Raw genomic sequence first — 25662 nt, forward strand, 5'->3', positions numbered from 1 at the left:
CTTTGAGGAACCAGAGGGGGAAAAAGAGACACAAAAGGTGAGCAAGCAGTTTTCAAAGGATGCTTTCAACTCCCTGGCCAGTCCGTGTGTTTCCTCTACGAAGTGTTTCCAATTACTGTGGCACTCTCGGTATCTGGATCCATCTCCAGTGAATTCCTCTGCAGCTCCTGCCAGACATATGGGATCAATCAGGGCTTCGGCGCTGGTGCGCTTGCTGCGGGAATGTTGACAGCCTGACAGACGCGGGGTTCTGGTGTCATGGAATCTCCGAGAGTCTTTGGCTTGAACTCGGGAGGAGAATGAGAAGGGGGAGGAGAGAGATAGAGGCAGAGATAGAGGAAGGAGAGGGGAGAGGGAGAGACAGAGATAGGAGGGAGAGAAGGAGGGAAGCGGGAGATTTTTCTTGACTGCCCCCTTTCCTTCAAACATTTTATAGGCTTCAGGGAGAGCGAGGAGGAGGAGAGAGGGGAGAGAAAAGACGAGAGCGAGAGGGGTAGCGAGCGCGCGCCGTTCCATCCCTTGTCCCCGGGCTGCCGGAGGAGGTTGGACTCTGTCCCCAGTGTCAGATGAGAGGGCGCTGAGGCTCGCGGCCGCCGTCCCGTGCCCCGCGCCCCGCGCCGCGCACGCCCCTCGGCGAGCCCGGCGGCTGAGCATCTCTCCGCGCCGGGCCGACGCCTGCGCCCCGGGCGGCCGCTCCGTCTCCAGCGCAATGTGGGCGCGCCTGGCCTTTTGTTGCTGGGGTCTGGCGCTCGTTTCGGGCTGGGCGACCTTTCAGCAGCTGTCTCCGTCTCGCAATTTCAGCTTCCGCCTCTTCCCCGAGGCCGCGCCCGAGACCCCGGGGCGGCTGCCCGCGCCGCCCGCGCCCGGCGAGGACGCGGCGGCGGCGGAGAGCAAAGTGGAGCGGCTGGGCCAGGCTTTCCGGCGACGCGTGCGGCGGCTGCGGGAGCTCAGCGAGCGCCTGGAGCTTGTCTTCCTGGTGGACGAGTCGTCCAGCGTGGGCCAAGCCAACTTCCTCAGCGAGCTCAAGTTCGTCCGTAAGCTGCTGTCCGACTTCCCCGTGGTGCCCACGGCCACGCGCGTGGCCATCGTGACCTTCTCGTCCAAGAACAACGTGGTGCCGCGCGTCGATTACATCTCCTCCCGCCGCGCGCACCAGCACAAGTGCGCGCTGCTCAGCCGCGAGATCCCGGCCATCACCTACCGCGGTGGCGGCACCTACACCAAGGGCGCCTTCCAGCAAGCCACGGTAAGGTGCCCGCCCCTCCCGGCTCCGGCTCCGGCCCCGGCCCCGGCCCCGGCCCCAGCCCGCGCCCCGGCCCTGCCCACCCCCCGCTGCCTGTCCGGCTCAAAGCCGGGCTCAGCCTAGGGCAAGCCACAGCACCCTGAGTCAAGCGTCCCCATCCCCAAAGTCAGAATCATACCTACCCTTCTATTGTTGGTGGGTGGGGTCCCTTGGGATGTTGGATTTTAAAGGCTTAAGAAGGTGTCAGACCCCTTATTAAGTGGTCTTTGAGGACCCTCTTAGGAAGAGGTCCTTGAGATGCTCTTCACAATTCACGCTCGTAGGGACAAACCGTGGCCAAACTGGAACAGGTGAGTACGTTTTATGAAGTGTCTCTAAAGGTAAGAGGTGAAGTGACCTGAACATTTCCCCAATTCTCTGGTACGTGATTTTATGCTTTCAACATGAATTTCGTTGCTCTGAGTCCTTTACAAGATTCTTAGCACCTGGAAGAGGAAGTCAGTTTAAGATGCTGGACTTTTACTTTTCCAAAATTTAACTTTTTCTGATTACAATGTGACACATATTCAGTTGAAGAAAATTTGGAGCATATAGAAATGTCAGACACATGATAGCAAGCCAATTTTTGTGAAATGAATGAAATCAGAGGAGGAAAAGGGGGGGAAAAGAAGCCTCTAATCCCATCACCCTTATAAAGCCACTGTTTACATGTTGTTGAACATTTGCCCAGGATGCACATCTGCACATACTTTAAACCAAACTGGTGTCTTGCTCTTTTGTAGCCTACATTTTTCATTTGTTATATCATGAAATGATCTACATCATTATATATGTAATATAATATAGTTATTATATACCTACCTAACTCGCATACTAGTCTGATGGGTGCATATACTATGATCTATTTTACCTGTCACCAGTTGTTGGACACTTAGGTTTTTATTGTCATGGTAAACACAAATATTTATGGACCCCTTTGATTACTTCTCGAGGAAGAATTTCTGTAAAGTTGCTGAATTAAAGATACAGACATTTGTAAACTACTTGATACATATTTCCAGTTCTCCCTTGGAGGCTTGTATAGATTTACATTCCCACTAGCAGAGTTATCACAGCAGTAAGTTTGCCACATGGTCACCAATAACATGCACTCATATTTTTAATGTCTTTGCCAATTTGGTAGGTGAATAGAGGTATCATTTTAGCAAATTCAATTGTTTTAGTTTTACTGGGGAATGAACATTTTCTGATACATTTACTGGGCATTTGTATTTTTCCTTTGATAATTACCTGGTCATAATTTTTGCCCATTTTGCAATTATGGTGTGTGTTTGTTGGTTTATTTTAATGATTTGTAAAAGCTCTTTACATAGTAAGACTGGTAACTCTTTTTCATACATGCTGCAAATATTTCTCCAGTTCACTGCCTTTTACTTTTCTTTATCACAGTGTTGTTAGATGGATGATTTAAATTTGTATATAGCCAAATCCATCAAACTTTGTCTTTAAGATCCTACATTTGCTTATATTCTTAGAATGGCTTTCTCATTTCCCAAATCAGAGAAATATTTTCCCATCTAACAGTTTAATCTATCAGGAGCTTGTTTTAGTGTATGGTATGACAAAGATGTCTAACTTTATTTTTTAATAAATAGTTAACCAGTTGTCCCAGCATCATTTGTTTACTAGCCATTCATCCTTTTCCAATTTAATTGAATGCCACTTTTATCATACACTAAAAGCTTATGGGTATTTGATCTCCTTCTGGCTTTCTATGAATTTTTTATTATCCTGTATGATAGGATAGTCCATCCTATTATCTATCTATTATTTTTAAGCTTTCAAAAAGTGAGTTAATTATTATAACCTTACAATATATTTAAATATCTGGTAATGCAAATTCTCCTTTTTCTTATCTTTTCTCTTTAAATCAGTTCTTATATATTTATAACTTAATATGAATTTTTAATTCACTTTCACATATTCCAAATGAAACCAGCCAGGATTTTGATTTCAATATAGAAAATATAGAATTAAATTGGGGATTATTTACATTTTATAATAATAGTTCTTCCAAGTCAAAAATATGGTATGTCCATTTATAACCAGTTCTTTTTGTATCCTTCAGTAAAGTCGTAGATTTCTAGTAATTAAGTCCTGCATATATTTTTCAAATTTAGACCTAAATGTATTCTATTCAATACTGCTATCATGAATAGCATCTTTTCAAATTAAATTTTAAACAATTATTCTTCTTTTACTTTTTAAAAATTTTAAAAATTTTATTGAAGTATAGTCGATTTACAGTGTTGTGTTAATTTTTGCTGTACATCAAAGTGACTTATATACAAAGTTATACATATATATCCTTTTTCATATTTTTTGCATTATGGTTTATCACAAGATATTGAATATAGTTCCCTGTGCTATACAGTAGGACCTTGTTGTTTATCCATCCTATATATACTAGTTTGCATTTGCTAATTGCAAACTCCCAATCCTTCCCTTCCCCACTCCCCCTCCCCCTTAGCAACCACAGTCTGTTCTCTATGTCTGTGAGTCTGTTTCTGTTTCATAGATATGTTCAGTTGTGTTGTATTTTAGATTCCACATATAAGTGATGTCACATGGTATTTGTCTTTCTCTTTCTGACTTCGCTTAGTATGATAATCTCTAGGTCCATCCATGTTGCTGCAAATGGCATTATTTCATTCTTTTTTATGGCTGAGTAATAGTCCATCTATTTAGGTCTTATTCCCACTTTTCGATTGGGTTGTTTGTTTTTTTGTTATTGAGTAGTATGAGCTGTTAGACAATTATTCTTTTTTTTTTTAAAATTAATTAATTAATTAATTTATGGCTGTGTTGGGTCTTCGTTTCTGTGCGAGGGCTTTCTCTAGTTGCGGCGAGCGGGGGCCACTCTTCATCGTGGTGCGCGGGCCTCTCACCGTCGCGGCCTCTCTTGTTGCGGAGCACAGGCTCCAGACGCGCAGGCTCAGTAATTTTGGCTCACAGGCCCAGCTGTTCCGCGGCATGTGGGATCTTCCCAGACCAGAGCTCGAACCCGTGTCCCCTGCATTGGCAGGCAGATTCTCAACCACTGCGCCACCAGGGAAGCCCCTAGACAATTATTCTTGATGTAAAGAAACGTTGATTTTTTAAACATGACTTATGTATCTGAATTCTTGTCAAAGTCTCTTTGATTCATTTTTTTAAAATACATTTTATTTTACTGATAGTGTTTATTGTAGAAGATAAAATAATCAGAAAATTTTTCTGTAAATACACTGTAATATTTTGGTGCATATCCTTCTTTTTGCAGTTGTCAAGGTAGTAGGTATGTTTTCATACGTATATCATGCATAAATAATGTTTACTCAAAAAAGGATTGTATTGTATGTTCTCTTCAACTTGACTTTTCCATCATATTTTGCAGTCTTCTTTTCATAATAAGAAATACACTTCTACTTTATCATTTTTCATGGTCACACAGTATTCCATTACAGGATGTGCTTTTATTTTTATCACGTAATTACCTATTATTGTATATTTAGGCTGTTACAAACAATACTGTGTGAGCAAATCTTTGCTCATATTTCTAATAATTTCCTTAATACAAATTTCTGAAGTGGTAGGTATTATTCCTTCAAAGAGGATGCCTATTTTTTAAGGCCTTTGATACGTGTGCCAAGTGGCTCTGTAGAAAATGGGTACCAAATTGCACGCCTACATGTAGTGCCTGGGTCCGTATATAGGACACAGCCAACACAGGTTAGTATCATTTGAACATGACACTCCTAATTTATGTGTGAAAAGTAGAATCCCATTTTTTTTTTTTGGCTGCGTTGGGTCTTCGTTGCTGCGCGTGGGCTTTTCTGTAGTTGCGGTGAGCAGGGGCTACTCATCATTGCTGTGCGTGGGCTTCTCATTGCAGTGGCTTCTCTTGCTGCAGAGCACGGGCTCTAGGCACGTGGGCTTCAGTAGTTGTGGCACATGGGCTCAGTAGTTGTGGCTTGTGGGTTCTAGAGCGCACGCTCAGTAGTTGTGGCGCGGGGGCTTAGTTGCTCCGTGGCATGTGGGATCTTCCTAGACCAGGGTCAAACCTATGTCCCCTGCATTGGCAGGCGCATTCTTAACCACTGTGCCACCAGAGAAGTCCCTAGAATCCCATTTTATATTGCATTTCCTCACTAGTGAGGCTGAACACCTTTTTCATGTACTGTTGGCCATATATAGCTCTTTTTTTGAATACCTCTTAAAATACTTTGGGATTATTATCCATTTTTCATTTGAGGGTGCTTCTTTTTCTTAGTGATTTGTAAATGCATTTTAAATATTAATGATATTAACCCTCCTGCTGCCAAGTCTGCGGCAAGTATTTTTTTCTCTGTGTTTCACTTGCCTTTGAATTTTGTTTATGATGCTAGCATCTACCATTTTATCAATCTGTTGAATCTACTTTTAATTTGTGCTTTTTTTCCCTTTCCTATGAAGTTTGAAAGGCTTTTGGCTTTAAGAGACAAAAGAACCCCCTAAAGATATCCTCTCTTAATTGAAGTAGTTACGCCAGGCAGGGTTCAGTTTTGTAGACTCAGTCCTCTGTTGGCCTCCATTCCGAGTTCTCATGAGGTCCCAGAGGCTGGCCTTATTCCTCATGTCACTGCCCACTCCATCAGGGAAGAACCCCTCTGCATCAGGGAAAAACTTGCCATAGACCAGCTCCTCTGTTTGGCTTGGCCAGGTCTGCCCAGGGCCTCTCAGTACTGTTGATCCAAATCAGTTCAATGGGTAATGAGTTGAGTATGAACTGCTTTCCTCAAGACCTACTCTGTCTTCAGCTTTCTCCTTCCAAATACTACATCCTGTCTTGGAAAGTGGAATTGCCAATAGGGGTCCCAGTGCCTTTCTTCAGTCTGGATCCGTTTGTAATCTAACAAGCAGAAATTTCTCAAAAGTTTGTTTTAACTGAACTTTCCCTTGACTTTATTTTCCTTTTCTCATTTTGGTTGGGTTATGAGAAGGTACAGCAGAGGGTCAGCTGGACTCAGTTCCTGTCTAACCTGGAAACCTACATGTCTTTATTGTAACTGTGCCAAGCCTCTGATGAGTATGCTTAGGTATAATTAAAATATGATATTTATGGAGAAAGTTGATAGAAGATGACCGCTGTTTAGAAATGGCATTAGTAGAAGTTTGAATGGGAATTTTGGCAAAGAGATCAAGCAAGCCTGTTTTATCACAGGATTAGTTTGAAAATGATAAACTGTGTGGTTCTGTTTGGAAATTTAGACATTTCTTCATGGAGATGAAACAGTTCATCAGATTCCCATGTGTGCGTAGAATGGTAATATTGGAACTGATTGTGATCTGGCCTTTATGTGAAACTGAAAATCATGGGGACATTTTTGAGGTTACTCATTACTTTCCCCAGAAAACTGAGTTTTTCAAACCTTTTCCATTTGACACTGAATGACCTCACAGCTGTCCACAGCCACAAACACAGGCAGACAAATATGCAAACACATAGATACACACTTGCAAGTACATGGCTACCCCTCCCAATTCAGACATCTTCTCCTCTTATGTAAAATTTCAAGATAGAGAATTTCCTTTACCAACATGAAATTTGCTGTTATCTCTCAGCACATATGATTGACGAAACAAAAAGGGTAACAGTGTTGCTTCATTTTTTTATAGGGTGTCAGAATTGTACCGCTTGATGGGGGGAGTATATGCACAGACACACTTTATTTGAATGGATGAACTGCAGTGTAGATGTTTTCTTTTGGAACACCATCCCCGACTGTCATCAAAGAGTATAGGGCAGGGCTTCCCTGGTGGCGCAGTGGTTGAGAATCTGCCTGCCAATGCAGGGGACACGGGTTCGAGCCCCGGTCTGGGAAGATCCCACATGCCACGGAGCGGCTGGCCCCGTGAGCCAAAATTACTGAGCCTGCGCGTCTGGAGCCTGTGCTCCGCAACAAGAGAGGCCGCGACGGTGAGAGGCCCGCGCACCGCGATGAAGAGTGGCCCCCGCTCGCCGCAACTAGAGAAAGCCCTCGCACAGAAACGAAGACCAAACACAGTCAAAAATAAATAAATAAAAGAACGTGAATTTCTTAAAAAAAAAAAAAAAAAGAGTATAGGGCAAAAGCAGTGAAATCTGTAGTTAGTACAGTTTCCTCCAGAGACACAGTCAACAGAATGGGGGGAAAGATTTAGCGCCTTGAACTTAATTACATGAAAGCCTTTGACAAAACAAACGAAAAGCTCTTCAGCTTTTCCTTTCCAAGAGATGACTTTCACAGTGACCTTTCTTTTGGTTTTTCTCCCTGCCATGTATTTATAAGTTGCCTTTCCTAGAGTGCATATTTTGGATTGGCCCCTCTATGAATGCAAAACTCTTCAACTCCTAAGCATTTCACATCATAATAAAATCAGAGCCCCTCATCCCACTTCACTTTTGCGAACTCTCTCTTACACAAACATAGCATGGAGCTTCCTTTGGAAAAAACTACTGCTTTCTTTATTGTTCCAGAGTGCCAGAAATATGATCCAATGGTGGGGAGCGTGCTGCCTTGCCAAAAAGCTGAGCTTTAGGTGTGGCCCGAAGACTGGGAAGAGACAGGCGGAGCCTCTTCCTAGCTTCAAGGGAAGGGCATTGTTGTTATGTGTCCTCGCTGCTACACGTTCACACCTTTACCTTTTAAGTGTTCTGATAAAACCTGGAGTTGTGTGAGATGCCACCAGATTAAAACCCTGATGAATAAAATTAAGGCTATTTTATTTCTATACAATGAACCAATAATAGCCTATGCAGCAGTCTTTCTGATGGCCCAGATGCTGAAGGAATAAGCAAAGTTTGGGTTCTCCTTCCCTATTGGAAGAGGTAGAGGGGAGTCATACAATCTGCAGTGGATTCAGCTGTTCCAAACTCAGAGCATGATTTAGATGTCAAGAATTACTCACCGTTGAAGGAGCTAAGTTCTTTTTTGATGCTGGAAAGATGATCTTTCTAAATACACCTCTGGAAGTGTTCTCTCTTTTGTGCTTCTTAAACTTTAAAACAATTCTCATGTTGCCTTGGTCTTCTGTAGGCAGTTCTTTTGTAATCCCATCTGTGCTTTAGAAGGGTGAATGAAGGAATGAATGAATGAATGAATCCTCAGTGCATAAAATAGATCCAAACCTCTCGTATATTTCCCAGGCAAAGATGGTACTGAAATTTATTTGGAGAGAGAGCAAACAATTGTCAAATATTGAATTCTAATTTCTTCTTAGTCTGGTATCTGTGTATTTTATTTATTAGTTTTGTTATGCCCAGCATACAGGACACTGTGATATGTATTAAGAGGGTGCACGTATGCTACTGTTAAAGACACTTATCCCTATTGGCTGCCAGTATTATATGATGTTTGGTTGAAATGCATCATGAGGGTACTTGGTCAAAGACTGAATGCTTAAACACAGAGGAATGGCAGACTGCTCTGTCCTACTTCACTTCTGTGGTCAGAGGATAGAAAAGCCTTCCCCAGTGTCCTCTTGGTACAATGTGCTAGAGTGGATTTCTCTTAACAGCAACCATGAAGCAGAATTATTAAATGTATTCATTCTTGACCAGATACACCTTTAATTTGTAAAGTGATCTGTAATTTATGAAGCGCTTTCATGTTATGATTTTCCAGAATCAAGTTTTACAGAAAAGGCCTGGATACTAGGAGAGGTTAGGTAACTAAATGGTACTCACAGGGCTGAATAAATGCCAAAGGTAGAGTCAATCCAGTGTCCGAATTGTCATCTGGTCTTTCTCCTCCCCACCGCCCTTCACCCCACCCACATCTTACTGTATTACCTCCATTTGTCGAGTTGTATCAAAAGCCAGGGAGAAGTAGGGAATTCCATCTCCAGAGCTTCTAAAGGGTTACATAAGATATAATGCCAATCTAACCCAGAAGACAAAAACCATGGCTTTAAGGCCACAGTCATTCCATGGGTGCTTTTCAATTGGCCCTTAATGTGTGTGATATATGTATGGCCTATGTGTGTGTGTGCAGGTGCATATATATGTGTGTGTGTGTATGTATTTGTGTATTTTAAAATATATATGTATATTTAATGTATGTTTTAATTTTGGCAGGCATTTTAAAATCAGGAGATAGCATTTTTTAAAAATCTGAGTTTGGGGCTTACTTTTTTTTTTTTTTTTTAACATCTTTATTGGAGTATAATTGCTTTACAATGGTGTGCCAGTTTCCGCCCTACAACAAAGTGAATCAGCTATACATATGCATATATCCCCATATCTCCTCCCTCTTGCATCTCCCTCCCACCCTCCCTATCCCACCCCTCTAGGTGATCTAGAGAGACAGAGCTGATCTCCCTGTGCTATGTGGCTGCTTCCCACTAGCTATCTGTTTTACACTTGGTAGTGTGTATGTGTCCATGTGGGGCTTACTCTTGACAGATCGGGGTGTGTAACAATTCTGGGTGTGATTTCTCTCAACTCCTCAGCATCCCCACCTGGCACTTAGAATTTCATTTTGTGATCCTTGATTGTGTTCCACGCTCTAACAGGGACCAGTCATTGGCAGAGCCTGAGATGGTATAATCCCTTCTAGTTCGTCCTCTGAGCTTCCTTTTTAACCCAATATATTAGCTAAGATTAAATTTAGCTGGATGTAGTAGAAAAATCTAAAGTACCACGAGCTTAAACATGATAAACAGTTGTGTCTCTCTCAAATTAAGTCTTGAGTAGAAAAGTCAGAGCTAATATGGCAGCTGTCTGATGTCTTCAGGGACCCAGAGTCCTCTCTTTCAGACCTCTGTTCTATCATCTTCGGGTCACCTCATGGTCCAAGATAGCCGTTGGAGCTCCTACCATCAGGGGCTCATTCCAGGAGGCAAGAAAGGATAAAGACAGTCATATTGCTGTTTAAGAAGACTCTGTAGCAATTCACACAATACTTCCACGTAGATCTCACTGAGGGGGACTTGGTCTCAATCCCATCCTTAGCTTTACAGAGTTTTGTTACTGAAGAGGAAGGAGAGTGTGGATACTGAGGAAGTGATGAGTGGTCTTTACCAAACCAGTGTGTCAGGAAGAGTGTATGTCTAACCAGAGAAATATCTGGAAATCCCATTTCGTTTCTTCCTCAAATGGCCCAGCTCAAGAGGGAAGAGTCAGGCCTTGCCTAACTAAAAAATGCCTTTGTCCTTGTGCTAGATCATGCTTTTGTTTTAGAAAAACTATCAAAGTTCCTGAGCAATCTGTTTAAATTTTGGCAACAGAAACTTCCTATGTTAGTTTCCCAGAAGCTTCTAAATAATATGGCATTCACTCCCAAATAAAAGATTATACTGAGAGTGATGGGGGGAAAAATGCATCCCACAAAATATAATCAATATTTTGTTATCAGTTAGTAAATCCAAATGAACCTTTCTCAGGAAAACATGGTTCTTCTTTGGCTCTTAAGAGGAAGCTGTCAGGTTAAGAGACTTCTACATTAAAAGGAATTTCCTGTTCTGTATTATCTCTGCCTTTCCCGTAGATTTTTAACACTATTCTCTAAATCTCCCCCGGCCATATGAAGAATGTATTTCTGGCATAGAATCTGCTTACATACAGTAACCTGCTTTGGTTTGGAGGCCAATTGTGGATAGGAAACATTCTGTGAGATGTTGTAGCCCATGAATGTTGTTACAACACTTCATTTGAAATGAATGATAGTGAGAAGGAACTGAAATATGCAGTGCATTAGTAGGTGCATTTTCTTATCAGTCTTGATGAAAAGATTTTTAAAATATTCATCTTCTTTGCTATCTGCCTTTGTCATTAGGTCATTCAACCAGTTGCGTTTTATTTGTGTAGAGTGTCGAGCAATAACAATGTTTCAAATTCAGAGCATTCTTTCTTTCTAGTTGCAGTGAACCTGAAAACTATAAACTTGAGGAGCAGTCTAGTTGCTACATATGTTGCAATAGTGACGGCTACCTTGTTTTGTGTGAATAGATGTCATTCAAAATTAAGGACAAAACTTCCTACAAGAGTAATAGAGAAAAAAATTTTAAAGAAAGTTCTTAGCAGGGTTTATTACAAAGATTGAATCATTTACAGAGTAAAATCAGTTTACTTAGTAAATTTACTTAGTCATTTACTAAGTAGAGTCCAAGTTGGATATTTTTCCAGGTGTTATGTTATCGCTAGAGTGTATAAAATATATTTTGAGGTACGTGAGTTCAATGCACTATTTTCTTAATTCCCTCTGAAACGCTCCTGATAGCCTTCATTGTTTAATGCCCATCCTACTGCACCTGGTTATAGGATATACTGGTTGCTAATGTAAAATATAGTTTTATAAAATTTCAAAGGTGATATTTTAAATGTATATATGTGTATATGGTTAAAATACATACACTTCTAATTTTCTCAGATATGAACTCTCTCAAATTTCCACTAGTTCCACCTCCAAACTTACATGCATCTGTATTTAACCATACTTCCTCACCTTTATTAGAGTAAGGGTCTCTTCCCTCAGCCAAGGAAGACCTTCTACTGAATATTTCTCCTTCTTTCTTCTATCTTCAAGGTCTTCCTCTTAATAGCCTCCTTTCTCTTAATGTAGAGCATTCACAATACATCTGTGTATTTAAAATTGGGAGCATGTTTCCAAAATAATACGGTAAATTGTCAGTATGTTTGCAGTCTTAAAAGTATAAATAGTAAAACTAAATTACCCATCAAGGAGCTTCTCATAAGAAATAATACAAGAAACACACAAAGATTCCTGTGAAAGGATGTTCATCCCAGCATTCCTTGGAATAGGAATGTAGAAACAATTTGGCTATGGTTTGGGAGGGCTTAATAAATGACACCTTTCTTCACCTCTCCTGAGTACTAAATCAGTTGAATTATAATACAACAGAGAAGTCAGGTGGAGAATCAAGCATGCCCGCATCTCCTGCTTAATGCAGGCTTAGGTGCACAGCAACCTAATACTGAATCTCTAAATTAGATTGACTTGCATCCCCCGGAACAGGCAGTGCTGGGCACATGGAGCCTACCTCTATAAACCACAGACGGGCAACCCAAGGCCAAAGAAAAGGGGAGAGGGAGGAGACGAGGAAGCCTTCCTCCCCAGGGGCAGGGTGAGAATGGGGGTGTCGGGGGACCAGAGGATAACTCTGATGGCTGACACGCCACCCAGAAACTAGAGGCAGCAACAACCAAGTTCCAAGGTTAAAATAAAAACACATCCACAGTGAAATATATTCAGTAAAATCATATCTTGAAAGACTATTTAATGACATTGTAAATTGGCCAAATATCATATTAAATGAGCCAAAACTCTCTGTGTGTTTACCATCACTGTATAAAACTGTATATATAAAAGTCCAATTTCATAAAATACATGCACTCAGGAAAACAACTGGGAAGAAAAATTTCAAAATGTTAACAGTAGTTATCTATAGGCAGTATATTTACCTGTTTAAATAAATCCATTTCTTCTGCCTTTGAAAAACAAGTTATAACGAACATGTATTACTTACTAGGAAGTGAAATATCATTGCTCACCTGGGTACAGATGATTGAAGACATGCCTTTGGGGCATCTGGAGGCATAGCCTGAAGCGGTTGGTCTCAAGTATAAAATCCTTTTGAATCTCAGCTTTTATCTAAATTGTCATGAGAACTTTGTATACTATCCCACAAAACAGCTCTGCTTTAAGAAATAAAATAATGCTTTAGCTGATTATCAGGAAATCGAAGTGAAACAATTCCAACTTTTTTTTTTTTTTCCCCCGAATGCCAAATGCTGTTGTACGGAGTCCATCAGGACTGGAGAATCGTCCTGGGTTGAAAGCACTGACCCTACAGATCCTGTTATGCCCTCCAGCTGTCCCTTTCCTCCCTCCTAGTGTCACATTGCGTCTTGAGGATCCAAACTCCCATAAAAATCTGCACGCAGATGACAGTGGTTGTTTCACCACTTGGCAAGCTCCCTGTGGGTATTCATTCAGGAGAGGAGCCCTGATGGCTGGCCACAGTGTGACACAGAGGAGAGCGTTGAGGCTGCAGATGGTGGAAACAACTGGCTCCATCACCTTGCTGAGAGGCTGGGGAACGTGACCTTCCTTTGGCTGGTCGCACGTGGAGAGGGAGGCCGACCCACTGCCCTGTCAGTCCCTCTTACTCTCACTGATCAAAGACATTCTCATAGCAGAAAGGTATTCTCTAACCCGTTAATATCATCACACGTACATGAAATAATTGCCTCAAAGGACCCATTTTCCACAATCCATTCTTCTCTAGCTCTCAAGGTTCATTTTGTTTTGCGTGTGTGATTTTTGTCCTGTGCGGAAACAGGCAGCCTATTTGCCTGCTGTTGTTGGTGGAGAGGGTTCAGGCACGTTCAGCTGTGTTGTTTGATAGTGTATTTTGATAATGGTACCTCTATCAACTTGGCTCACTCATCTTGACCTACACCAATCAAGTCATATCTGCAAATAAGGCCTCATTGTCCTAACCCTATTTTATAGGCTTTACCTTTCCAGATGAATCTGCAGTTGACTTAGAAAAAGTTAAGCAATTTTTATTTGCTTGTTTGTGTTTTTCACAGCACTGTTTCTAGCCAAGATTTCTGTCTTTTTAGTCACAATTTCCTTCAAAATATGCATGCTTGGCTTTTAAATGTTGCTCCCAAAGTGGTGATTTCAGGCAGTTATTGTTGGAAGTTTCTAGCAATAAAGATACCAAAGTTTGGGCTATTTGTAGCTAATCAGTAGTAAAAATCTGCATTTTAAGTACTCATCGGCAGCAGGGCGTGATGTAGGACTTTCACTGTGGTCTCAGATTTGGCACTGGGACCTGTGACTTAAACTAATGAGCGCTGAATATTCCACATTTTAAAGAGCGCCACCAACAACTTTGATACATTCCCATAGAGGAAATGGATGGATACTGTGCAGAGCGGGCCCTACACAATCAGCCGTCCCCCTCAGCCCCCGCCTGGCACCCTACTCTAGTTTATACCATCAGAGGGCTGAGAAACAAGGGAAAAACTGAGACCCAGAAACAGAGCAGGCATTGGGATCTTTGCCTTTGGGGAGAGCAGAGTTCCTACTGAAAGGCTGATCTCTCCTGGCCCTCGTAGAGGACTCTATCCTTCCAACAGCTAAGTGAAGGGGAGACCAGCATTCTCTGTACTGGTTGGAAATTTACTTGGGCAGAAGCCTTGATCTGCTCCTGTGCCGACTGAATGGAGACAAAGCAAGCCAGAGACAGAGCCAGTGTCTCCGTTTGGGCTCTGCCTGCAGCGGAACTGAGATGAGGATTCGAGTGCAAGTAGCTTGTTTGGGAGGTAAACAAACCTAGTAAACATTGCTAGGAGAGTCAGGATGTGAGACGGGAAGGGAACCAACAATTACAGGAAAGGTAATTTGTGCTTAATCCCACTAGGAGCCGGGGGTGGAATTCAAGCCTTTGAATGAGCACAGCAGAGAGGGATCTGGGGGCATTTATAGACCTACTCTCATCAGTCACTGTTGAGGGCCGCTCTCTGGAGAGCATTAATTCTCTGCCACTCTCACCTCCCCTGCAAGTGAATAGAGTGGTCTCCAAAGGAAGCCCTCAGACAAAGAGATACAGATGCTGGGATATGGGACGGGGGCGTTACTGACAGGGTCGAGTGTTGCAGGCAGAAAGGGGCCTCAGAGGAACAGCCTGCCCTGCCAACATTTGGCAAAGCAAGGGTGCGTGACTTTTCCATAGGGGAAAGAGAACAAGCAAAAGAACTGGGCTTGCGTCACTTTATTGCCTGCTAAACAGACAACTGGCATAGGGAGAAGTTACTGGGTGTACTACCAGAAGTGGGATCTGAACACGGGCCAGAGATTGTCAGTCCACAAACACAGGAAGCACCAATGACTTTTTCTCTATCACCTTTCACTTTTTCCTCTTTTGAAATTTCCTGTTTCTCCTGTGGTTTCAAGGTATGAGGCCCAATATCAGAATCTAGGAGGCAGAGGTAGCTGAAGTCCCAGCAGTACAGTTCTTTTCGGAAATTTTGCAGTGTAATCTGTATTCACCTATTTGATATTTTCCCAAATGTGGGGAAATACTGGCGGGAGTTACCTAATTATGTTGGGAAATTACAGGGAAACATGGTACATACTCTTTTGTAGCACTTGTTGTCTGGGTGATGTCTGTCTACCCTCTGCTTGTTGAGGACAGAGATCACATCTTATTTGACTTTATATCTCCTGTAGGACCTAGGAAATGATATTTATTATAACCTTAGTGTTCAGTATTTTTAACTTTAGTATATCAAAGATAGCATTGTGCTTCTATGATTTCTAACTAAAACAAGGATGGCTATGACATCTTCTTAAAGGACTATCCGGTGGATGCTTGGCTTCTTAAATGATAGGTTATAATAATTTTAGCAAATTCACCCTTTAGACCACTCTCCCAGGGGAGAAATATAAAGCGCTGAGTAGAATCTTAGGCGTGAATTCTGACCTTTTTCCCCTAAATCTGGTCCAGGAGGCAAACCCCACAGCACCTCTAGAGAGAACATCCAATGAGTTCAAAAGAGAACGTGCAGGCATCTGAGGTTTTAAATTCATGTCTTCTCTCCATATCACTGTCAGCACCGCCCTTTAACCACTTCTGTAATGGCATCCTCACAACAGGACAGGTTCAAGTGCTTCTTTTTCTGTTCCTCTACCTGGGTCATCATCACCCCCTTCTCGGCTCAGGTGGAGTTGTATGGGTTTTGGTTATAGAGTCATAAGTTTCCCTAATCCCCTGACGTATCTTGTCAACCTTCACAAATATGATGACTTATTTTCATTCGCCGCTTCAAATGAAATATTGGTTTCATTGTCATTGGTTTACCTACTTGATGGCTATATTCTAGCAACACGTTAAAAGTTTCTTTTACGAATAATGGTAGTGAGTAATTGCTACTTGTCAGGTCCCACGCTAAGCACTTCCCCTGTATGAATTCATTAAACCCTTGCAACAGAGAAGTGTCCTCAGTTAGGTTGTTATTATTATTTCCCAAGTACGGATGAGGAAACTGAGACACAGAGAACGTAAGTAACTTGACCAAAGTGACACTGCTGATAAGTCAAGGTGTACTGGATTTCAAATCCAGGCAGTCTGGGCCAAAGTCTAAACTTTTAACCCCCATGTAATACTGCCTCTGTGCTCTATTAGAGGATCCAGTAAGTGCAAGACCCACTGATACATACTCAGCAATGAAGTTCATTGCAAAGATGAGGCAGAGAGGGCAGCCGTGAGGGGGACTTGAGTATGTGGGTGCCCACGCAGAAGACCAAGTAGAACAGACACTGGACTAAGAGGAGGGAACATTTGGGGAATGTCATTTGAGTGGACACTCTGTAAAGCATCTGATAATCCCAAGTGATGATCTTTAGCCCCCATCCCCTTCACCCCCACTCAGTACAGGGAATTGCCTCTCAGATGCCATTTTTTAAAAATTTATTTTATTGAAGTGTAGTTGATTTACAGTGTTGTATTAATTTCTGCTGTACAGCGAAGTGATTCAGTTATGCATATATATATACCTTCTTTTCATATTCTTTTCCATTATGGCTTATTACAGGACATGGAATACAGTTCCCTGTGCTATACAGTAGGACCTTGTTGTTTATGCCATTTTTGTACAGTATAATTACACTGGCCATCGTCTCCCGCCTCGGGTATCTTAACAGATGTCTCCACCAATCCTTGCAGAGACCAAGCCACTGAAGCAGTGGGAGATTGTATCTCCTGTTTGCAACACATCTGCCTCTGTCCTCTTTATTTATCTACTTTTCTGAGTTTTTCAGTTCCTCTAATCCAAGGTCAGCACTCAGCCTCACACCTTTTGTTGAAATGAAAATGTGACTCAAGCAAAATTACTATTTTTTAGTCCTAGGTACTTCTCGTCCATGTCTCAAAATGTCATACAGTGTAAACTTAAGTTTATAAATTTACATGCCAAACCTCAGTATAAAACTTGGTCTTCCAACTAAATTCAGTTTATCCTGATCTGGGATACTCAGTGTTCCCCTGCATCATAACATTCCTGTTTTTTTATATGCCATTCCATTTCACAAAAGAAAAATATCTCCATTATGGCTATTTTAGTATTTTCTTCAGATAAGAAAATCTCACTTTAGCAATCGGCTCCATGATCCTCAATGCTTAGAAGAATCTTTCTTCAAGTACCTTAGGTAATGAACTAGATTCATTTATATATCCAGTGCATATTTAAGGAACACTGTCACTGTTCTAGGTGTAAGCATGTATTTAAATGATAAGAATTGTTTAATTCACTAGAGACTGTATTATAGTAATTTTAAAAGTCAGCATGTTTGAATGATGATGGATGTAAATATTACTACAGTCATTGATTGATAATTTAAGTATATACATATAATAAGTCTTCTGATCTGTGCAAACTCAACCCTAAATTGTTTGGGGTCTAATTTCAGTTTTTTTAAAAAACATGATACACAGAATCTTTTGCCCTATAATGGCAATTAATATAATCATTCATAGAAACTAAAATACAAAACAAAACAAAGGAAACAAAAGGAAAACAAAATAAACTTCCAAGTGTCATTTATTTGGAATGCTAATAAATGTCACAATTAAATGTGGTTTTTGATAAATTTAGGATAATTATAACAACATACACAATAAGTTCATGAACTGAGAACCTCCACTCAACCTCCACCCTCTTTGAATCTCCCCTGTGTCAGTACACTTGATTTGAAATACATCCGGCTTTTTGAAAAGTTGTGTTGTTCCTGAATCCCAAATATTTACAATATAATGGTTAGATTCTCTGTGTCTTGTATATTCTAAACTCCTGCTAAACTTTTCCTTCAGAGTTACTATTGAAATACCTGGTAAGAAGACATAGTTTCTTTCCTGACAGCTTTGAATCATCAATAATGTGTTTCTCTACCAAACATAAAACAGATAGCTAGTGGGAAGCAGCCGCATAGCACAGGGAGATCAGCTCGGTGCTTTGTGACCACCTAGAGGGGTGGGATAGGGAGGGTGGGAGGGAGAAGCAAGAGGGAGGAGATATGGGGATATATGTATATGTATAACTGATTCACTTTGTTATAAAGCAGAAACTAACACACCATTGTAAAGCAATTATACTCCAATAAAGATGTTAAAAAATAATAATAATATAAATAAATAAATACAAAGAAAAAAAAATAATGTGTTTCTACTTTCTCAGTTATATTTTTACACTTGAATTCTTCCAGTCTATACACCATGTTTCCTAACATTTGGTGCTTTTTTGGAAGGACAGTTTGACCTGATAAGTTTCCAAAGCGGTTTTTCTGCTGGATAAGTCTAGGCATAGCATTAAATTCTTCCTTTCCGTTGTAGCTCATTTCTTCTGTGGTCCATGTCAATCAACAACCATTTTCCCCAAGAGCCACACCCATCCTCCTCCTCAAGCCTTTGCCCACCTGTAGAGGTTGTCCCATTCTGGATGGACTGAGGGTGGTGATCCAGTAGTTGAGATGGATCATTTATATTCTGTCTCCTGGAAATTTGGACTCAGGCGCAGAGAGCTCTGAGAGAGTAGAATTTTTTTCCCAGTGGGTAGGGAATAGAGGTAGGACTATACACAGGGAACCAGAGGAATCCCATCAGTGTGAGGAGGAGTTTGCATGTGTTTCTTTAAAAATAACTTTTGCTTCTTTTCCTTATTATGTAAATAATAGACCAATTAATAGTTTTAGGTGAAACAAAAATGTAACTATTCTAGTTTTTGTTTTTTACTCTTTTTTTCTATGTGTGTGAGTACATATATAATTATGTATAAATATGTAGTAGAAGTATGTTTTTTAAGTTTTATTTTTAAAGCTTCATATTGAAAATTTCCCCATACAATAAAATTCTCCTGAAATTACCCTTCAAGTTTATCACAATTGAATTTTTAAATATTACCAGTCAGTTGTCGCTACAGAACTTTGCAATTAAAACATTTACCCTTGTGCGTACCTCTTTCTCAACATCTCTCAGTATTTCCTTTTTATTTAATTCTGTTTCATCGGAAATTTTTGGATTATTCATTTCCGTTCCTTGCCTCATCATATTAGCTAGACTTTCCACATAGAAGTGATGGGACAGTCTAGCTTTGTTATTAAATTTAATGAGACTGTTTCAAGCATGTTTTTGCCCATTGGTTTACAATAGCTCTTTCTATCATATTAAGGAAGTGCCCCTGTATTCTTTGCCTAAGTCATTTGTAAAACCATAAACTGATACCCAAGTATCATTTGAGGTTACTTTCTCCTTTGACCACTTGATGTGAAGCACCTGAGCAGACTCCCTAATACCTTTGACTTTATGGGCTGCTACTCGGTCATACTGTATAGACATTTAACATGTTAGCTGAAATCATTTTATAAATTGATTGACAACAATATTAATCATAAATTTGAATTTTATTTTATTATTTTGTTGTAAATTAGCAGTTTGAGTGACATGTCATTTAGCCCTCTTTCATTGTCATTTGGATTCCGATGACTTCATTTTTTGCTCTCCAGATTTTCTTTATTCCTGGCATGTTTCTAGAACGGATGGTGGAACTTGGCATTATTGGAAGACTGTTTGGTCTTTTGAATGTTTATTCTGTTGTTTTTTTACAGTCTGGATTAAGTCTGCTACTCATCAACTCCCGTGCACATCATTTCCCAATTTGATGTACTGTTCCAGTGGGTCCACTTCAGAATGTTTTGTGTCTGTGTTTAATAACTAAAGCATGTACGTGGGTGGAGAAACTCTGTGACCATAAATCTGAGATTAAGTTCTTTTTCGACCCTCTGGTTCTTTTCTGATTTGGCTAGACTGTAAAAAATAGCCCAAATGTTACTCAAGCCAACATTCTTTTTTCATTCTAGAATTTCAGTCTAGAAAGCCTGAGTAAATACTTAAAATAAATAAGACATACTAAATATAATTGATTTGATATTACAATATAAATAGGAAAGCTGAGTTACTGCAGAATACTCTTTCCAGCTATACTTTTGTCATTGTTTTACTTTTTGCTTGTTTGTTTTTAGTGAATGTTTCTGTTGTATCATCAAGTAGTACGATTAAAAATCCCAAGCACAATGCTTGGTATATAATAGAAGCTCAATATAGGTTTGGTGAAATAAGTTTAAATATAACATTTGTAAGATTTTTTCATTTCACAATTGCATAACGAGATTACTGCAACAAAAGTTTTGGCCTAGAATTTATTAGTTTATTCTGCATGTTGGACACATATCTAATGAAAATTAAGGCATTTACTTGTTTATTCTTTCATCCACTTATTTCATAGTTATTTTTTGATCTTCACTAGAATAAAAATATGAGTCAACCTTGCCATTGAGTATCTTGCTAGCTTGGGATATGGCCAGATATGTAAGTGTCAACTATAAGTATGATGGGGTCGGTGTGTAGTGGGGGGCATTGAGGTGGATTTAATACTTGGGAAAGTTTCAATGAGGAGATGAACTTTGATCTGGATTTTGAAGAACTGGTAAAAGTGGAGGTAGACATAGTGGGAGATAAGAAAGAGTTGTTAATTTCCAGGTAGAGCAAACAGAAGGAAAGCATGGTGTGTTTCAAAACCTCTGAATAGAATGGTGTAGGGAGCATATGGTGTAAGAAGTAGGTTGGGGAAGTAGGAGATAGGGATGGGATAAGGGATGTGACTGGAAGTGTTATTTAGGACGAGGTGATAAAAGGGCTTGTAAAGAAATTTAGGCTTTATTTTGTAGATGGAGGGGAAATCGTAGAAATTTTAAACATGATTAGATCAGTATTTCAGAAAGATAAGTTGGATGGCAGGTCAGACAATGGATTTGAAAGAAGAGCAGCTTCAGCTAGAGATGCTTAAAACAACTGGTGTTTTTCAATAATCCAGACAGAACCAATATCCTGTACCTAAACCAAGGCTGGGGCAATACAATCGTGAGACTCGTAGGTAGTTCAGAGGTGAAATGTATACGTCTGGATCGGTTACTGAAGGTGATAGATTAGAAAGAAGGCATCATAGATTACTACTAGATTGCAGATTTATAAGGTGGGATAGATTATGGTACCATAGTTGACCTGTTTTAAAAACAGAAGGAAGGAAACGTTACTTGTGCATGGTGAGGATAAATTGAGTTTGAGGGGCATATGGCACATTTAGGCAGAGGTGTCCACTGGGCTGCTGGAACTTCACATTGGGAGTTTGAGTTTATTTGGCATAGATTTAGGAGTCATTAGTTTATAGGTGAGACTCAAAGTTCTGAGTTCACGTGACGTTTCATAGAGGAAGAATAGATGAAGGAGAAAGAGAAAATTTGGAAATGATATAAAAGGACAAAATAGAGGTAAATAAAACCCTGTAAATATACTACCAAGAGATAGTCAACATTTTGAGGTACATGCTGTTAGTCATACTCATACACATGTGCACATACATGTAGTATTGAATACATTTACACACACATGCACACTAATGTAAAAAAATCATTGTTTTTGGTTACCTACTTTTTACATTTAATATTATTCAGTATTATTATTATAAGGATATTTCATGATTGCCCTGTAATTTATTTAACCAGTAACCTATTGTTGCAATTTTATATTGTTTCCATTTTCTATTTTGCAAATTATTCTAGGATATTCATCCTTTTGATCACTTTTTATGTGTATCCATGGTTATTTCCTTAAGATATTCTTAGATGTAGAATTGTAGTTCAAATCACATGAAATTTTTGAGGCTATGGTCACTTTGTCACACTGTACTCCCAAATATTAACAGTCCAGGTGGCATTTCCAGTAGAGGTAACTGTTTCCCCACATATTTTACAACTTTTACCTTAAAAAAAAAACTTTGACCATTTGAGAAGTGAAAAAATAGTATTTCTATTATTGAACTTACATTATTTTGGTTGTTAGTGAAGTTAAATGTTTTTCATATTTTCTGACAAATAGAATTCCTTTTTTTTTGTCTTTGTTTTGTTCAACCATCTATGTTTCTGTTATTTTTCTCATTCTTTTCCTTTAGAGATATATAAAAGTTCTTTATATTTTAAGGACCTTAATACTCTATTTGACAAGCATGATGAATATATTTTCCAGTTTGTCCCTTGCTTTCTAATTTTGATTTTTTGAGACAGAGCAGAAACTTTAAGGAATGCAGTACTAATTATGGTTTTGTCTTATTGCCTTGGCTAGAAATTGCAAAAGGATTTTAAGTAAGAGTGAAAATACTTAGAATTGCTGATTTGCTCCTTATCTAATTGGGAATTATGCTGAGTCTTCACAGTTGAGCATGATTTTGCAGTGTTGCTTTGAGATAGATACTCTATCATATTACTGAGTATCTTTTTATTTCTAATTTTCATTCATAAAAAAGCAAAACTTAATTTTATTGAATGCCTTTTTAGTATCTTGGATTATTATTTTCTTTTAATTGGCACAACGATTGTGTTGTGTTATAGCAAAAGACAATTTTAATCTACTTTTGCATATGAGGAGTGAACCTTATTGAATAAAGGAGAAAGATCTTTTGGATCTTATTTTTTTATTTAGAGTCACATTATTTTTATTTTTTATTGAAATATGGTTGATTTACAGTGTTTCAGGTGTACAGCAAAGTGATTCAGTTATATATATATATATATATATATATTTATTCTTTTTCAGATTCTTTTCCATTATAGGTTATTACACGTTATTGAATATAGTTCCCTGTGCTATACAGTAGGACCTTGTTGTTTACCGATTTTGTATATAGTCGTTTGTATCTGCTAGTCCCAAACTCGTAATTTATTCTTCCCCCCTTTCCGCTTTGGTAACCATAAGTTTGTTTTCTATGTCTGTGAGTCTATTTCTGTTTTGTAAATAAGTTCATTTGTATCATTTTTTTAGATTTCACATGTAAGTGATATCGTATGATATTTGTCTTTCTCTGTTTTGAATATCATTTGAATTCAGTTTGGGAGTATTTATTTGGAATTGTGCATTTATGTTTATAAATGAGGTTAGTCAGCAGCTTTTTACTATAAATTTGTACTAATAAACTTTTTTAGTTTGGATTTCTGACATTTCACCTCACTACCACCAAGGTGTATTTCTGTCTTTCATTGCCTTTTTGGTTTTCTGGCATTTTTTTTTCTTATCCAGTCCCTCTCCTCCTGCACATCTCTGTTTTCTTCTTAGCCTGCTCTCTTTCTGTGGCTTTCAGTTCCTGTTTTCATAGACGCTATGGCTTTCTAAATCCTAGTGATGCAAGTACCATTCTATTGCATTACTTTCTTCTTATTTCAGTATTAAATTCTGTATTCTTCCACATCTTCAAGTTGATTTTGCAGTTCTTGAGTTGACAGAATATTTTTATGGGCCTGCTTAGACTTTTTGTGTTTTTCCCTCCAGGGACAAGGCTATATCTAGTTTGACCTGCATGGTCCAGTATGGTAGACACTAGCTAGATGTGGCCATTTAAATTTAAATTAATTAAAATTACACATAGTTATGAATTCACTTCCTTAGTTGCAATAGCTTCCTTTCATGTGTTCAGTAGCCACATGTGCCTAGAGGCTACTCTATTGAACAGAGCAGATAACATGTCACTTATCACAGAAAGTTCTATTGGACAATGCTTACTTAGACCCTCTGTTTCCAGACACAGTGTGTGGTTTATTTTTAACCCTCTTCACTGATCACTTGGGTAGGTTTTCGATTTGTTTTATCAATAATAATAATAGCAAGTGTTATAGCCATGTATTTCCAACACTAATTTTACCCACTTGTTGATTGTTTGCTGCAAACACTTTCACTGGATATACCATTTCATTCATGGGTGAGGAAAAAGGAGGACACAAAACTCCTATCTGGCTTCTTTGAAATTTTTTTGCTAAATAAAGTAAAGATAGAATGTAAGGTACAGATAAAGTTTAGGAATTCACTGTGAAAAACAGAACTAAATCCTAGAAAGCATTTATTATGTGCACTTACCATAGGTAAATAAAACACTGAAATGGTGATGAGAAATGAAATAAACAAAGGACTGAAAGGAAAACAAAACTGGCTGAGAAGCTAAAGGGAATAAAGAGAAAACTGTGTGAAACAAAGAAGTATTGTAAAAAGAAAAATAAATGCAATGCCAGGATTAATTCTCTTTTTTTTAAGGTGACAATTTTTAGGCGATTTTTAAGGTGCTTTTTTTAAATAGGAAGTATAGTCGATTTACAATGTTGTGTTAGTTTCTGGTATACAACAAAGTGATTCTTTTATATATCTGTTCTTTTTCAGATTCTCTTCCATTATAGGTTATTACAAGTTGTTGAATATAGTTCCCTGTGCTATACAGTAGGTCCTTGTTGTTTATCTGTTTTATATATAGTAGTGTGTACATTTTAATCCCAAACTCCTAATTTATCCCTTCCCCCCTCCCCTTTGGTAACCATAAGTTTGTTTTCTATGTCTGTGAGTCTGTTTCTGTTTTGTAAATAAATACATTTGTATCATGTTTTTAGATCCCACATATAAGTGATATCATATGGTATTTGTCTTTCTCTGTCTCCTTACTTCACTTAGTATCATAATCTCTAGGTCCAGGATTAATTCTTAATTGGAAGTAGAAGGGAAGAGAAACACTGTGTAAAACCAGTGATATGGAAGAAGAGCTTGAGACATTTCCACCCAATTTGGAAGGAAGTAGAATGAGATAAAACTGAAAAAAGAATAGAATAATATGTCCAGAAAATGATGAACCAACAGATGAATATATATATATATATTCATCTGAATATATAAGAATATGAATATATTCTTTTCCCAGATATACTAGTCACAAATGTAAAGCAATAAACATTCCTTGAACTGAAGAATATTTGAGTATTCAAATTAAAAATATTAACTAACTAGCAGATGAAGCTTGGTGAAATTTTGGAATTTGAAGAATGAGGAAAGTATTACAAGTAGCTTATGGTGTCTCTTTTTAAATTGAAGTATAGTTGATTTACAATGTTGTATTAATTTCTGCTGTGCAGCAAAGTTATTCAGTTATACATATATATATATACATATTCTTTTAAAAATTCTTTTCCATTATGGTTTATCACAGGATATTGAATATACTTCCCTGTGCTATTCAGTAGGACCTTGTTGTTTATCCATTCTATATATAATGGTTTGCATCTGCTAACCCCAAACTTCCAATCCATCCCTCCCCCACCCCTCATCCCCCTTGGCAACCACAAGTCTGTTCTCTGTGTCTGTGAGTCTGTTTCTGTTTCATAGATAGGTTCACTTGTGTTGTATTTTAGATTCCACATATAAGTGATATCCTGTGGTATTTGTCTTTCTCTTTCTGACTTACTTTGCTTAGT

The 25662-nt window shown here is 39.0% G+C and overlaps 1 protein-coding gene across 1 annotated transcript in view; it reads left to right on the forward strand.

Moving 5' to 3' along the window:
* Positions 1-259: 259 nt before the first annotated feature.
* The window catches only part of SVEP1 (sushi, von Willebrand factor type A, EGF and pentraxin domain containing 1), a 182160-nt gene continuing 156757 nt past the window's right edge, over positions 260-25662 (forward strand). Inside the window, exon 1 of the mRNA XM_068553702.1 lies at positions 260-1246. Coding sequence (XP_068409803.1) covers positions 710-1246 — 537 coding nt within the window. The 5' untranslated portion in view covers positions 260-709. The remainder of the gene's footprint in view (positions 1247-25662) is intronic.

This window comes from Eschrichtius robustus, chromosome 10 (genome assembly GCF_028021215.1).
Source record: "Eschrichtius robustus isolate mEscRob2 chromosome 10, mEscRob2.pri, whole genome shotgun sequence".
NCBI lineage: Eukaryota > Metazoa > Chordata > Mammalia > Artiodactyla > Eschrichtiidae > Eschrichtius > Eschrichtius robustus.